Source organism: Chlorocebus sabaeus, chromosome 8 (genome assembly GCF_047675955.1).
Source record: "Chlorocebus sabaeus isolate Y175 chromosome 8, mChlSab1.0.hap1, whole genome shotgun sequence".
NCBI classification, from domain to species: domain Eukaryota; kingdom Metazoa; phylum Chordata; class Mammalia; order Primates; family Cercopithecidae; genus Chlorocebus; species Chlorocebus sabaeus.
In genome coordinates, this window is record NC_132911.1 from 30,683,590 (window position 1) to 30,699,977 (window position 16,388).

Genomic DNA, 16,388 nt, shown 5'->3' on the forward strand with positions numbered 1-16,388 from the left:
TATTTTATTCTTCTACTGGCAGCTTAGTATGTGCCATATTATGGATGTGTCATTGTTTATTTACCTGTTAATTTACCCTATAACTGCTTCCTGTGTTTTTGCTTTTACAAAGGGATGTAATGAACATCCTTTATGTACATCTTTGTGCATATGTGCAAATATTTCCATAGGATAGATGTAATTACTAACTTGAAGGTTATGCAGATTTAAAATTTTGATGCCTTCTATGAAACATCTTTCAAAATGGTGACTTCTCTCGTGATTACTGCATATGGTCAGTCTTTTAAATTTTTGCTGATAATGATATATCAAAGTTATAACCAGTTTTTTGGCCTCATTTATTGAATAACTTGTTCTTTCTCAAAGACAAGACCTGCCTCCTTCATCATATGTCAGATTTCCATATTCGCATGGATCTATTTCTGAACATGGCAAGTTTTATTTATTATATGTATTTAAGGTATACAACGTGATGTTTTGATACATGTATACATAGTGAAACCATTCCTACAGTCAAACAAATTAACGTATTCACCACCTTCCATAGTCTCTGAAGTCTTCAAGGTTTTCTCAATATGGCATTAGACATGTTATGTTCTGATCTGTTTTTGTATTTTTACACTAATTCCACACTAATTTTTTTTTTTTTGACTGGGAGTCTTGCTCTTATTGCCCAGGCTGGAGTGCAGTGGTGCGACCTCTGCTCACAGCAACCTCCGCCTCCCAGGTTCAAGCAATTCTCCTACCTCAGCCTCCCTAGTAGCTGGGATTACAGCACCCGCTACCATACCTGACTAATTTTTGTATTTTTAATAGAGACGGGGTTTCACCATGTTGGCCAGGCTGGTCTCGAACTCCTGACCTCAGGTGATCCGCCCGCCTCAGCCTCCGAAAGTGCTGGGATTATAGGTGTGAGCCACCTCGCCTGGTACACACTATTTTAATTACTGTAGTTTTAAAAGTTTCGTATTTAGTAGGGTGAATTTTCCCTTGTCGGTCTTGTTTTTCAAAAAAAAAATTGCTGCTCTTGAGTATTTTCTCTTCCCAGTGAACTTTAATGTAAACTCATGTGGTTCGATGAAAAATTCTGCTGACATTTTTTCTTGGTATTGCTTCTTGAGTGTATTGATTTAATTAATATATTTACAGTTTTTGGTCTGGCTATGCAGGAACTCAGTGTGTCTTATCCAGTCCTTTTTTAACTGTCTTAATAAAATTTGCTAGTTGTCTTTAAAATGGATCTTATATATTTTATGTTAGGTTTATTCCCAGGTAGGTTGTCATTTTTGCTGTTACTGATTTTGGATATCAATTTTGGATATAATTGTATAATTTGGACTTGGATATAATTGTATTCCATTCTGTCTCATACATAAAAATGAGATAGGATAATAATTTATCTTAGGATAAAAATAATTTGAGTATCCTTATTTTGAATCTGGTTACCTTATTTGCTCTTGTTAAACAAATAGATAAAATTACCTGTCCTCAAAGAGATACTGTGGAAAAATTATTTATTTTAGGAGACTTTGGAACTTTGATAAACATTAGGCTTATCTTTTGTAAAAGCTGGTTAGAGGATGGCTTTTGAACAGTTTCTTCATGGGGAAATAAGAAATTAGAATAATTTAATGTTCTCCAAAAAAAGCAGAACAATGACCTTCCCTTCTGAGCCTACTTCAAGCCTCCGTTTCTTTCTGACTCTATTGTTCTTATCTCTGCATTTTTCTGATCTCTTCTACTGTTAGTGTTTTAGGCTAGCTCCTCAGCAGAGGGCAGAAATTCACCTTCTTTTTAGCTGTGTTTGAAACCAAGAAGATAGAGGTATGAGATCTTCGTAGTCTGTAGTAAGAATAATAGAACCCATCAGAAAAAAATATCAAAGCTTTGTAGCTCCTCCTGGAAGTTTTGATGTGAAGCAGGAGGCATCATCTATTGGTACCTGACTTGCTTTTGCTGTTCATTCATAAAATGGAGTCTCTGAAGTACAGTAGAAAAATAGTTAGACTGGAGGATAACATTTTTCCTTCCAGGAATTTCACAATCACAAAATTGCTGATTTTTCTTCTTATTCATATTGCATAAACTTATCCCGTCCGAAGAGACTATATTGGAACTTACTATGGAAGATTTGCATTAGGTAAATTTGTGACTGCTTAACAGAATTGTGTGTTAATTTTCCAGTTTCTTTTTTACCCAGTCTCCACTTTTACCTTTCTCTCTTCCTTCTATACTTAAATTGGTCTTATTGTAAAATTTATGCATTTCTCTTTCTACCTGGCAATGCTGATTTTTTTTTTTTTTTTTTTTTTTTGAGACAAAGGCTTTGAGACTCTCACCTAGGCTATAGTGCAGTGGCGCGATCATGGCTCACTGCAGCCTCGAACCCCTGGACTCAACCGATCCTCCCACCTGAATCTCTCAAGTAGCTGGGACTACAGATGTGTGCCATCGCACCTGGCTCATTTTTGTACTTTCTGTAGAGGCAGGGTTTGCCATGTTGCCCAGGTTGGTCTTGAACTCCTAGACTCAAGCCATCCTCCTGCCTCAGCCTCCCAAAGTGCTGAGATTACTGGCACGTACCACTACATTCAGCCAGGACTGAGTTTCTGAATCATCACTGCAGCAAGAGGAATTAGATTACCTTTAGACCACTGGCTCTACTGTGGGCTGGGACTGGGACACCTTCCTTAAAACATACTGAACATTGGCTTTGTGGGTAACTGATCTTTACCTGAATGAAATTTATAGGTACTGTAGAAAGGGTCCAGGGTGGAATGGATGCTGGCAAGGCAACTGTCAACATCCACTTACTAATGAGTCCTATAAAATTTTATCTCGGGCCATACAAAGTAACAGTAATAAATATAAAAGGAAAAATAGACAGCCTAAGCAAGTTTTTAAATTGAGTTACTTGAAAACTTTCTCTGCAGTTTCCCAGTTTATAATGGTTGATTTCAGCTGACTGGCTGTAGCTACTTAGAGAACAGAGGAAATTCATTAAAAATAATGAATTATTCAGTTGGGTAGTGAAATCCAGTTACACAGCACTTCGCTGTGCCATGGATTCAGTTCAGGTCAAGTGATGTTCCTGGTTTATGAGCAGTGCGGCTTCGCACTATGACACAGCAAAGAACGTGGCTTTTATCCTTTACCCTTGTTGCTAACCAAAATTAATGGTGTTTTACTGTGTTTATTTGTTTGATTCCATTTACAGTTTATTTCACTTGGTTTTATTAGTACAAAATTGTGCTTTATATAATATTTGACAGTTAGGAAAAATTGTTAGATACCTATACAGAAACAGGTCTCTCAAAAATCATTCTACTACTTTTAAATATTACATCATCTTACTATGGTTAACCAAGCTATGAATGGGTGGTTTTATTTAGCTTTTCTGGTTTGCTTGCTTGGGCTGTTTGGAGGGAAATTAAGATGAGCAGAAATGTAGTAGTAGATTCATGAAAGCCTTGAAAGCTTCTTTAATTAGAGAATTTAATGAGGGCTTTGGCATGCATTCTTTGGTGTTTCTCTATTTTCCTCTACCTCTTCTTCCTTTTGGTTCATAGAAAAGTAGAAAGAAATTCTCAAAAACCATACAGGAGAATACCTTATAAATGATATCTTCTGCAATAAACTATAGATTATTTACATGTTTATGTATCTAGATACACAGTCTGTATGTGTGTATATATGCATGTGTGGGTATATATATGTATAAATTAGTTACTAGTATATAGGTAAGTATAAAAACTCAATGTGCAAGGTTACATTTTCAGAAAATATGTAACATAATAAAAGAAATCAAGCCTAGAATTTTTTTAAAGTTTATTGCGTTTTTTGTTAAAAATGAAAGGCTTTTTTGACTAGAAGCTGCTTCTCAGTAAAAATAACATAATTGTGTTGGTGAAACCGAAAGATTCTAATCAAAATTAGGATGTTGACCACCAAACTGAATTGCTGGAGTACTTAAGCTGCTTTGGTTTTGTAATCTTTCTGTGTCAGAATATTTGGAAAACACTTATTAATCCAATCTTGTAACTTATCCTTGAAATCTCTTTTTAATATTCTTTTCCACACACATGAAAAGTTAGATAAGTATATGAATTTCTGTTGTCAGACTATAGTTGGAAACCTCCTAAATATAGTTTGTGCAGTATAGTTAAAGAGAAAGAAAATAGGCCCAGCACGGTAGATCACGCCTGTAATCTCAGCACATTGGGAGGCTGAGGTAGGGAGGATTGCTTGAGGCCAGGAATTCAAGACCAGCCTGGGCAACATGGTGAAACTCCATTTCTACAAAAAATATAAAAATTAGCTGGGCATGGTGGCATGTGCCTGTAGTCCTGTAGTCCCTGCTACTTGGGAGGCTTGGGTGGGAGGATTGCTTAAGCCTGAGGAGATTGAGGCTGCAGTGAGCTATGATTGAGCAACAGAGCTAGACTCTGTCTCAAAAAAAAAAAAGAGATGTGTTTCGAAATTCAGTACTTTTTTTGAGTGAGGTCCAATGGGTAAGAAAGAAGCATTGGATAAATGAATCCATTTTCTCTTCTTTGTTTGAATTTGTAATTTAAAAGAATATTCTACCTATAAAGTACTTCAGTGCTTAATTAGCTGTCAGTGAATTTATATATCTTATCTAATTCATATGGATTGGCTATTTTTATCTGTACCTACAGATTCTTGACCTCTCTAATGGGATCCCAGTATACTATAGGGAATGAGGTACAATAGAAGTAAAAGACCTATCACTAGTCCTGTCATCATTCCAACTCATGTGTAATTATAGTTGAAAAGAAGTGACATCATGTGTATTGCTGTCGTCTTTACGTTAATCTTGTGGTCAAGAAAGCAAATATTATAATATATAGGAATGATATGATATAAGACAGGTAATATAATAATGGGAACATAATCCCATTTTACAAATGAGGCAATGAAAATTTAGAAAAATAAAGTGACTTGTCCAAGGTCACATGGATGCTAAATGACCAAGTGTCAAAGCAGAATTTTCCAAATAATTTAAAGATAATTCTTGTACAAATATAGAAAGAACACATGTCATATGTGTCGTGTTAATGAGGGAACCAGCAGGATGACAGCTTTGGTTCAGAGAGGTGCAAAGATAAATATAGACTTTGGAGGAAAAAGTTGGGAATAAGATTGCTAGGTTAGATACAAAGCTGTGCTATAGGGCAATAAAAACCATAGACTTTGAGGTTATCTTTTTTACTCAACAAGATTCAGTTACACCTTTATGAGACCAAAATTTATTATTTAACATGTGGATATTAGAGTCTGAGTTTTAAAATTATTAATAAATAACCAGTCAAATAAAGATATGTCTCCTAATGAAATACTGATAATCGTTGGGTGAGCTTGTGCTCCTATATGACATTGAAATGACATACTGCCCTCTCTTTGTCTAAGTTTTGGATACTTTTTTTTTTTTCTTTTTTGACACAAAGCAGCATTGGAACGTAGGTTTTCTGACTTTCAGTCCAGACTTCTTTCCACTCTACTTCCTGCTTCTTCATAGTATAATTTTCAACGCTAGAGCAGTCTGCATAACTTTGGCAAAATCAGCTAGTCTTAGTTATTAGTTTTCCTTTGTGCAAAGTGATGTAGATACAGCTTTCTTCCTCAGAGAAACATTGTGAAATTCAATGGATATTTGTAAAATTTGCATACATGCCCAGTGTGAAAAATTGAAATTATAACTTAAGTATTGCAACTGTTCTTTTAGAATATTTTGTTAGCAAATTTCAGAGTAATTATAAATATTCTTGCGTTTTTATTGTAATAAGTATTTATAAAACAGTGTATTTCATCACATTAACCTTTACATATTTTGAATAAAATAGAATTGAACCGTTTTAAATAGTAAGTGGAAATTTTTCCACATTAAACCCTTTAACTGGCTAGCACAGTTAAGCATTGCATTATTTAACTAATAATTTTTTCCTCAACTTCAGATTATTATCCGTATGTGTCATGTAACTTGACAATTTTTTTTTTTTTTTTTTTTTTAGTGCTTTTCAAAAAGAGTGGGATACTTTATTCAGTTTAGCCCTCAAGCAATTAGGGAAGTCAGTTACCATGGTAACAGTAGGTATTAATTTCCTTACCTAGTTAGAGGTTTTATGAACAAAGAAATATCTGAGTTCATCCACCAAAACCCAACTTTGTCTTGAGACTGGCCTCTTGAGACTGGTATTAAATCTGTCTATTTTCTAGAAGATGACACTATTCTAAGTGGAAAATGCGGTTCTCTTGAGGTGAATTTCTACTCTTATCAGAGTGATGTAGAGTATGGTTCAAAAGTTAAGTGATTAAAAAGCTACCCTTTCTTAGCTAATTTGGAATGTAATTGGTCTTAATTTTTCTAAATTTGTTCTAACTAAACTCTTACTGGCGTGATTTCTGTTGACATGAACTAGAAATGACTTCAGCAGACAACTTGTCCCAATATCTAAATGCTGTCAAATAGAATCACTTAAGATGAATTTCTTCCAAAACAGAGTTCACAGTTTTGACAGATAATCTCTTAGCATTTAATTGACTGATATTACCAACCTTATGGAGTAGGTCCACTCGTTTAGCTGTCATGAGGACCATTTTGCAACTAATTTATCAAAAAGCCTTCACCGAGAAGTTTCATATCTTATTGATATTTTAGAATGCATTATGGAGATTAAAAATCACTACATTGGGTTGTTAATAACGCCAGCCTTGAACTTTCAGTTTTAGAGCATTTTATCTGTGTTCTGTAGTAGAAGTTGGTAAGGTGTCCAGTGGGTCATGTTTGACTTGCTGCTTGTTTTTGTACTATGTACTAAATGGTTTCTACATTTTTCAGTGGTTGCAAAGTCAAAAGAAGAATAATATTTTATGAAATTTAAATAAATCCAGCTTTTAGTGTCTGTAGGTAAAATTTCATTGTAACGTTGTTATGCTTAAGTATTGTTTATGACTTCTGTGCTATAGTGACAAACTTGAGTAGTTTTGACAAAGATCATCTGGCCCGTAAAGCCTAGAATATTTACCATATAGCCCTTTAGAGAAAAAATTTGCTGGCCCTTGTTCTATAGTATGAAAAAATGTAGCCTTGATTATTCATTGAAAAATTACTTTTTCATTTTATTGACATACTTTTGTCCCCTGATTGTTAAAAGGAACACATGTTCTTAGAGAAAAGTTAGAATATATAGAAAAGTATAAAGAAGAATATGAAAAACCATTTGCAATTGTGAGATAACCACTAATGTTTTGGTATACATTGCTCCAGACTTACATACAAACATACATGCGTATTTAGTTTATACAATTAGAGTCTAATTTTCTTTTTGAGACAGTCTTGTTCTGTTGCCCAGGGTGGAGTGCAGTGGCAAGATTTCAGCTCAATGCAACCTCTGCCTCCTGGGCTCAAGTGCTTCTTGTGCCTCAGCCTCCCAAGTAACTGGGATTACAGGCATGCACCATCATGTCCCCCTAATTTTTGTATTTTTATTAGAGATGGGGTTTTGCCATATGCCCAGGCTGATCTCAAACCCCTGACTTCAAATCATCTGCCTGTCTTGGTCTCCCAAAGTGCTGGGATTACACACATGAGCTCCTGCTCCTTAATTTTTTAATTTGCTTTTTTCACTTGAATATTTATAAGAACATTATTTTTAATGATTGTGTAGTGTTCTGTTTTATGGATGTACCATACTTAATTATTTAGCCGTAATTTATTATTATGAGGTTGATAGACATGATAATCAGATTGAGCTCAAGAAGCTAGTTATAGGGTTGCACAATTAATGAATCCCAGGTACCCTGCTGGGTTGCTGAGGCTGCTATTTTTTTCCTGCCTGTATGGAACACCATGTTTGAGACCAATGAGGCAAGGGAAATTGAAGAGCTGCCATTTTCAATTATTCTATTAGAAGATACATTGAAGATTTGTGGAATGACATAGACACAACACTAATCCAGAAGATTATTTAATCAAAAAGGCATTCGTTTCAGATATGAATTCATAAACTTTTGTAATGATTCTCAGTTTGAAGACTGTATAGAATCCCTGAAGAACTGGAAGACATTATTTGCTTGGCAAAGAAGTTCCCACACCAACTGGGAATGAAATATTCGAAGAGATAAATGAATACTTTGAAACATACAAGATACTATAGAAACAGAGTGGAAGTTTGGGACAGGTAATGACAGGAAGATATAAAAGCTTTACATTAAGTTCAGTCTAAAACTTTATTCCAAGTAACAGGTTGTCTTATTCATGCAGAAGCAGTTGTAAATTAAAACTTGCCTGTGGTTTGGAATTTTACATTAAATGATTACATTAAAAATTCAAATGGTGAGCCTAACTAAATCTAAGCTCCTACAGTACCTTCTTTTCACCTTTAGGTGAAGAAATGCGATGAACTATTTTATTACTGATTATGTGGACGGTCCAAAGGAAGGTTTATAAGCGAAAAGGAAACATTTAAATTATTCCATGTGAGTGATTCTTACTTTGCAGATTTGTTGAAGTGTAGTTATTGGCTTCAAAAAGTGGTATCCTTAGCTGACATTTTGAGTGCTTGAATTCACTCTATAAAAAAATGCAATGATCATGTGGAAAATACATTAAGGTATATGACAGAGTTTATGGATTCAGAGCAAAAAATCAGCTTTGGAAAAGTGAAGTTAAAATGGTTTTATAAGTGATGTTTAATTGGTGTTATTTGAATCCTAAAGAAGATTAATAGTGCTAGTTGAGGAAAGTCAGTGTGCGTCTGTGACAAAGCTTTAGTATTATTTTGAAATACTTGATGTAAAAAAGTTCAAGTTTACTCAAAGCTTAAATCATCTGAATAAATTCACATATTTCCTAATTAAAGAAAAGGAGAAGCTATTAGACTTAAATAATTTTTGCACCCTTGAAATACATACAATTTGAAGAGACTGAGTTGTTGGAATACTGGTTAATGGTGAAAAAGGAGTTTTCAGTCTATGAGAGCAAAGCCTTCTCTTTTGCCATTTGCTTCTTTGTAGTGGTTGCTATGTAGAATTCGAAGAAAACATTGTTAAAAAATCTTGGTCAGGAGTAGAGTGTAGCATAAACCCAGTGCATTTTAACATGAATAATGAGGAAAAAGGGAATGCATGATAATTTCATCAAGTCAGAAACAAATGGAAAAAGAAAAAGAGGAAACTGAAGAAAGTAATGAAAGTAAGGTGAAAGGGAAAACAACTTTTTATACCACCTGTGAATGAGATTAATTTTCATTTCCGTACTGAAAGACAAACATATTCTGATTAAGCCATTCAAAATAAAGAACAATTTTTTTTTTAATATGAGATGGGATCTCACTATGTTGACCAAGTTAGTCTTGAACTCCTGCCCTCAATCAGTCCTCCTGCTTCAGCCTCCCAAGGTACTAGAATTTCAGGCATGAGCCACTGTGGCCAAAACCAAAATTAGGCAACAAAACAACAACAACAAAAATTACGGACAGCCTTTAAAATAATGATAAAGGTTGAAAAATTGTAGATAGTGGTAGATAGATAAGATTTCAGGAAAAGTCCAAACCAAAGCAAATCATAATACGTTATTTTGAAGGGGGGTTTAAAATCCTTTAAAGGTACAATATGAAGCATTATGAAATGATAAAATACATGTTTTTTAAAAAAATTAATTTTAAGTTCCAGGATACACATGCAGGACGTGCAGATTTGTTACATAGGTAAATGTGTGCCATGGTGGTTTGCCGCACCTATTAATCTATCACCTAGGTATTAAGCCCCACATACATTAGCTGTTTTTCCTGATGCTGTCCCACCTCCAGGACCCAGTGTGTGTCGTTCCCCATATATTCTCATTGTTCAGCTCCCACTTATAAGTAAGAACATGTGGTATTTGGTTTTCTATTCCTTTGTTAGTTTGCTGAGGATAATGGGTTCCAGTTCCATCCATGTCCCTGCAAAGGACATGATCTTCTTCCTTTTTATGGCTGCATAGTATTCCATTGCATATGTATCACATTTTCTTTATCTAGTCTGTCATTGATGGGCATTGGGGTTGTTTCCATGTCTTTGCTATTGTGAACAGTGCTGCAGTGAACATGCATGTGCTTGTATCTTTATAATAGGATGATTTATATTCCTTTGGGTATATACTCAGTAATGGGATTGCAGGGTCAAATGGTATTTCCGGTTCTAGGTCTTTGAGGAATTGCTCCACTGTCTTCCACAATGGTTGAACTAGTTTACATTCCCACCAACAGTGTAAAAGCATTCCTATTTCTCCACAGCCTTGCCAGCACCTGTTGTTTCTTGACTTTTTAATATACGCCATTCTGACTGGCATGAGAGGGTATCTCATTGTGATTTTGATTTGTATACCAAAAAGATTTGTATTTCTCTACTGATCAGTGACGTTGAGTTTTTTTTTTTCATGTTTCATGGTTGCATAAATGTCTCTTTTTGAGAAGTGTCTGTTCACGTCCTCTGCCCACTTTTTAATGGGATTGTTTTTTTTCTTGTAAATTTGTTTGAGTTCCTTGTAGATTCTGGATATTAGACCTTTGTCAGATGGATAGATTGCAAAAATTTTCTCCCATTCTGTAGGTTGTCTGTTCACACTGATTTGCTGTGCAGAAGCTAAAACACATGATTGTAGAAAAAGACCTGTCAAAGTCATACATGCTGAACGACATAGTGAGTACGTATGTAAATAAAAAATTATTTTATACTGTGAATTTGACCAGGAATAACCTTTACCTCATCAGGAATTACAATCCTCATGTATGGCAGAGGATTTCCCTATTGCAAGTTATTCCACAACATTAATTTTTGGTGTGCTTTTTATCTATCCCAAGATATAAGTAAATTTGACAAAGATGTTAGGTTTGTAAACAAATTTACGTTCAAGTTCTTTGCCTGGAAGTATCTAGATAGAATTTTGCATGCAAAAAAGTATTTACATCTAAAAATTACATATTTTGAATTAAAATGATTTTAGTGTTATAGATAGAAGGAAAGAGTTATTGAAGTTTATTTCTGTTTTGGCAGTGTAAATGAATTACTTACAAAATTTCAGAAGTCTACAGGTGTTTTTATAAAGTTTGTGTTATTTGTGGAAACCTCAGTTTTCTGGCATTTTGCCAATGAGATCTACTCTACGTATAGCAGAAACTTGTTTTCCAGTTTTATAAATATATATTTTAAGATTAAGAACTGATTTTACATATATAATCTGGGATCAACTTTTGACTTCTCCTGTCAAGGATTTTGAATTTGTGACAAAATATACACTTATTGATAACCAGTGACATATATAAAATGCTTTACAGTTCATAAAGCATATGTATTTGACATATTTTTTCAGTACATATGATGCATGTGGCAACCCCAAGAGTTGAGTTGTACCCATGGGCAAACTTTGATCATAATTCAGTGAATATAAGCAAGCACCAATCGCAGATAGAACATTCTTTTTTTGAGTCCCAAACCGTGAGAAATAAATTACAAAAATGTACCTTTCTTCTGCATTAGGACACGTTGTAGTTTTGTATTAACACGCAAGCAATATATGTAAAAACATTGCGCAAAGGAAGTTGTTTTGATATTGGGACCCCTGTATTATTATTTTTAATTATGTGCTTTATTTGACTACCCCACATTTTCAAGCATAAATTAATAAATCCATAATTCCAGGCTCATTAACAATAAACAATCTCCAGGCTCATTAACAATAAACAATCTAGATAGTTGAACTCTTTCTTGCTAACATTTTCTAGATATGGACTGTTTGGTATTTTTCTACTAATAAAGACCCTTAGTAAGCTGCCTTCTGGTTTGATGTCATTGGGATGTTTACTGGGAACTTTGGTGGAGGTCTTTCATTCTCTCTCCCCCAGTGGTTAAAGAATGAGTTACAAACCTGCTCTGTTAACCCTTTCCTTCCCAATGCACAATAGCGATGGAGTTTGTTCTAAATGGAAAATTTGTTTGATAAAGTCATCTTTAAAATTTTTTGTTCCATAAATTATCGGTATTTTCAGTTTCTGATTCATGCTTGGGGTAGTTGCTGCATATTGTTTAATTTTGTCAGAATTTATATTGTTAAATATCAAATACAACAGACTATTCTCAAATCATAAATAGTGTAGTTAACATTAACATCCTGTTTCATCATGAGACTCTTCAGTGTTACGTTAAAAACTGCTACCTCCTTGGCTGGGCGTGGTGGCTCACGCTTGTAACCCTAGCACTTGGGGAGGCTGAGGTGGGCAGATCATGAGGTCAGGAGATCCAGACCATCCTGGTTAACACGGTGAAACCCCGTCTCTACTAAAAAATACAAAAAATTAGCTGGGTGTGGTGGTGGGCGCCTGTAGTCCCAGCTACTCAGGAGGCTGAGGCAGGAGAATGGTATGAACCCAGGAGGCAGAGCTTGCAGAGAGCTGAGATCATGCCACTGCACTCCAGCGTGGGCAACACAGTAAGACTCCATCTCAAACACAAAAAACAAAAAACAAAAAAAGTGCTACCTCCTTATTAGAAAGCTAAAGTAATAGGAACTAAGGTTGAAGTTTGAGGAATTTACTAAGAACTAAGCCTTGAGCTAAGGCTCTTTCAATTTAGTATGGGTCATATCAGGGTACGGATCCATTTTACTATTAACAAAACAAATATGTTATTATTATTATTTTTTAATGCACACACCACCTTTGGGAGATTCTTATTCACTGTATTTTCTTTAATTGTACTTGAATTTTGGTTTACATTGAGGGGTGCCCTCAAAGATATTAACAGATTTTTAAAAAATCCTCTAAAAAACTCATTCTTAGGGAAATTTGTTCACTTACTAGGCGAGGAGCAAAATAAAAATCCTTAATGTAGAAGAGCTATTATCTGTCTTCAAAATTAAATCTTTAAGTAGACTTGTGAATAAATCTAATAGTTTTGCTGAATTTACTTAGATCTTAAGACAGAATAATCATGTAGAAAATTTAAAATATCAGAATTCATAATAATTCATATACCCAAGGATTTTCGTTCATAGTGAGGTGAGGTTATTCTTAAGAATCGAAGTCATAGAATAATAGAATTTTGAAACTGTCAGAATTATACAAGTCAATTAAAATGGCTGATTTGTTTTAAGAGGAAGAAATACTAAATGTATAATTATTAGATGCAGCATATTGTATCTGTTTTCTTTTGTAATTCTAGCTCTTATAACTTATGCTTGGACCTAGGTGTCATAACTTACTTTAAATATGTATGTTTGGTTTTCATTCATATCGACAGTACTACCTCTCAGTTTTTTTCAGATATTGTTTTGTATTTACCCATGAAGACATTGTTTTTGTGGACTCTGCAAATAGGACATTTCAAAGATGAATGAAAAAAAATCGGAAACAACTTCACGGCAGCGGAAATGTCCTGAATGGATGAATGTGCAGAATAAAAGATGTGCTGTAGAAGAAAGAAAGGTATGTTGTTTATTGACTATTCTTTCAGGTGGGAAATTTAATTCATATTTGACTGTGCAAAGAGTCAGTTGTTACTTGTAAACTTCAAGTCATTGTTTAGGTCAGAGTTACTGTTGTCTAAATGCACCAGGACCTAGTTGTTGAAAGGGTAAACTGGAATAAACTTTAATTGGGTTTACAAAATGAGAATTCTTACTGTATATTTTCTCTTTTTATATTCAGTTTGCATGGTTGACTTTACCAGTTTGTTCTAGTTCAGATAATTTAGACAACATTACCTTTGTTGAATTTTTTGTTTGCCAGCCAGCCTTAAGCATTTTAAGGCAACATTATTCTTACAGCTACAATATGAATATAATTACCAGAAAAAAAAAAAACTCAGGAAAATAAATGCTTTTATGAAAATGGGATTAGAGGTTTAAAGATAAACTTGTTAGGAGAAATAATTTTACAATGGGATGGCTTTTTCTTTGTTTAGTTTTCTTTATGACTTCATTAGTTTATGAAACATTAATTGATAGAACTATAAATTGAATGCTTCAGTGAACTTGATTATTTCAGTGAACATTTGTTATTTGATGTGAACTTTGTGCCTGTTTTGAAATTTACTAAACTCAAGGCATGTGTTCGGAAGAGTGTTTTTGAAGACGACCTCCCCTTCTTAGAATTCACTGGATCCATTGTGTATAGTTATGACGCTAGTGATTGCTCTTTCCTGTCAGAAGATATTTGGTAAGTGATTTGAATTTCCTGATTTCATTTGAATTTGGATCCTTAGAAGGTACTATTGTGGTAATATTGTAATATTTGTGAATATACTGAGTTTTACAGTTGAGGTGTGTTCAATAGATAATTATTTCTATGTATAGACTATCAACAAGTTTTACGTTTCAAATAAAAAATAGTCACTGAATTAATTTGTAATCTGTCAGTTTGTTCATGCATATGCTTTTCTATTACTTTAGACAGTTTTTTTTAACTTTTTTAGTATATGTGCTGCTGAAGTGAGCATGACAGTTTTTTTAACTTTTAGTACTTAAGATGTTATATATAGAGCTACTGAACATATTGTGTTTATTTTACCAATTTAGGGAAAAAATGCAAAAATTATTTAACCTTTAAATGCACCTTTATATTTCATTAAAAATATCAACATAGTAATATTGAATAATGGCTGTGATTGGCTCTGTTGTGTTTAATTAGCAACAATTCTAACAAATGATCCTTAAAAAATGTTCTCACTAAACATTAGAGGCCAGATACGGTGGCTCAGGCCTGTAATCCCAGCACTTTGGGAGGCCAAGGCGGGTGGATCACGAGGTCAGGAGATCGAGACCATCCCGGCTAACATGGTGAAACCCCGTCTCTACTAAAAATACAAAAAATTACCCAGGTGTGGTGGTGGGCGCCTGTAGTCTCAGCTGCTCAGGAGGCTGAAGCAGGAGAATTGCTTGAACCTGGAAGGCGGAGGTTGCAGTGAGCCAAGATTGTGCCACTGCACTCCAGCCTGGGCGACAGAGCAAGACTCCATCTCAAAAAAAAAACAAAAACAAAAAACAAACCCGCAAACAAACAAAAAACAGAAATGTCTGTTAGTGTTTTTAAAGGTTGCCTTGTAAAATTAGGACTGCAATAATGCAATCCAAGGCTCTCAAAGCATAAAACAGAAGTAATAAGGAATTCATTCAGATCTTTTTTGAAGTTGTTATACCTTTTTTTTTCTTTAAAAAAAGGAAAAAATTTGTTACATATTGGGTTTAAAAAAGCAGAGGTGCTGGGCACAGTGGCTAATGCCTATAATCCCTACACTTTGGGAGGCCAAGGCAGGAGGATCGCTTGAGCCCAGGAGTTTGAGACCAGCCGTAGTAAGACCCCATCTCTATTAAAAAAAGGTAAAAATTATCCAGGTGTCTGTGGTCCTAGCTACTCAGGAGGCCTAGGTTTTGGGCCCAAGAGGTTGAGGCTGCAGTGAGCCTTGATCACACCACTGCTCTCCAGCCTGGGCAACAGGGCAAGACCCTGTCTCAAACAGACAAACAAACAAACAAAAGGCAGAGGTAAGTTAAGCTATTTATTAATGGTCTACTGGTGTAGATATAAGCTAGAAATAACATTCAAGTGTTTTTACTTCTACTATAGTTATCTGGCCACTTTGGGATTCATTATACTGAATTAGTTTCACAGAGGAGGTAAAATCTGTTGTTTATGATTACATATTAACTCTACCATTTTACCTTCAGCCTTGCTACAGTATGTCATTTCTGAAGGCAATTAGCAAAAGTGACTTGAAGAATTGTAGTTTTGATGACTTCTATGTATTTTATAAAAGGCAGGCAGAGTTTTTGTGTTTGCTTTCCCTTCCTCTGGATACCTTAAATTTTTGCTACCACAGATTTCCAACAATTTGATTATGATGTGCCCTTGTGTAACGTGGTTGGTGTTTATTTGGCTTGGAGTTCATTGAATTTTTTTGATCCATGGACTTATACCTTTAGTCAGATTTGAAAAATGTCTTCAGATCTTTTTTCCTCCTATCCTGTTATTCTTTTCACTTTCTGGGACTCTTAGTACACACAAGTTTGATTGCTTGATACTGTGTTGCAGGCTACTGAGGCTATTTCCTTTTAGTCTTTTTTTCTTTCTTCCTTTTCTTTTTTCTGTGCTTCATTTTGAATAGCTTCAATAGTTTTGTTTCCTATGTCTTCAAGTTCACTTATATTTTTTTCTTCTATAGTGTCTGGTCTGTTTATACCATCCTGTGAATTTCTTTTTTAGATACTACATTATTTTGTTTATCTCTAGAAGTTCCATTTGGTTCTTTTTTTTTTTTTTTTTTTTTTTTTTTCCATTTTAGCTCTCATTATTCATGTTTCTTTTGAAATTCTTGAATATATTTAACATATTTTT

General features: G+C 34.5%; 1 protein-coding gene across 10 annotated transcripts in view; it reads left to right on the forward strand.

The window, feature by feature from the left end:
- The window catches only part of WRN (WRN RecQ like helicase), a 140,861-nt gene that overhangs the window by 10,887 nt on the left and 113,586 nt on the right, over positions 1-16,388 (forward strand). For 2 of the 10 annotated variants that reach the window (XM_037983614.2, XM_037983619.2), the window contains exons 2-4: positions 10,612-10,705; positions 13,310-13,481; positions 14,101-14,213. In XM_037983614.2, coding sequence (XP_037839542.2) covers positions 13,386-13,481; positions 14,101-14,213 — 209 coding nt within the window. In that variant the 5' untranslated portion in view covers positions 10,612-10,705; positions 13,310-13,385. Of the gene's footprint in view, positions 1-8,406; positions 8,500-10,611; positions 10,706-13,309; positions 13,482-14,100; positions 14,214-16,388 lie in introns of those variants that run through there. The other 8 variants (XM_037983618.2, XM_007962111.3, XM_007962115.3 and 5 more) reach the window with 8 other exon arrangements.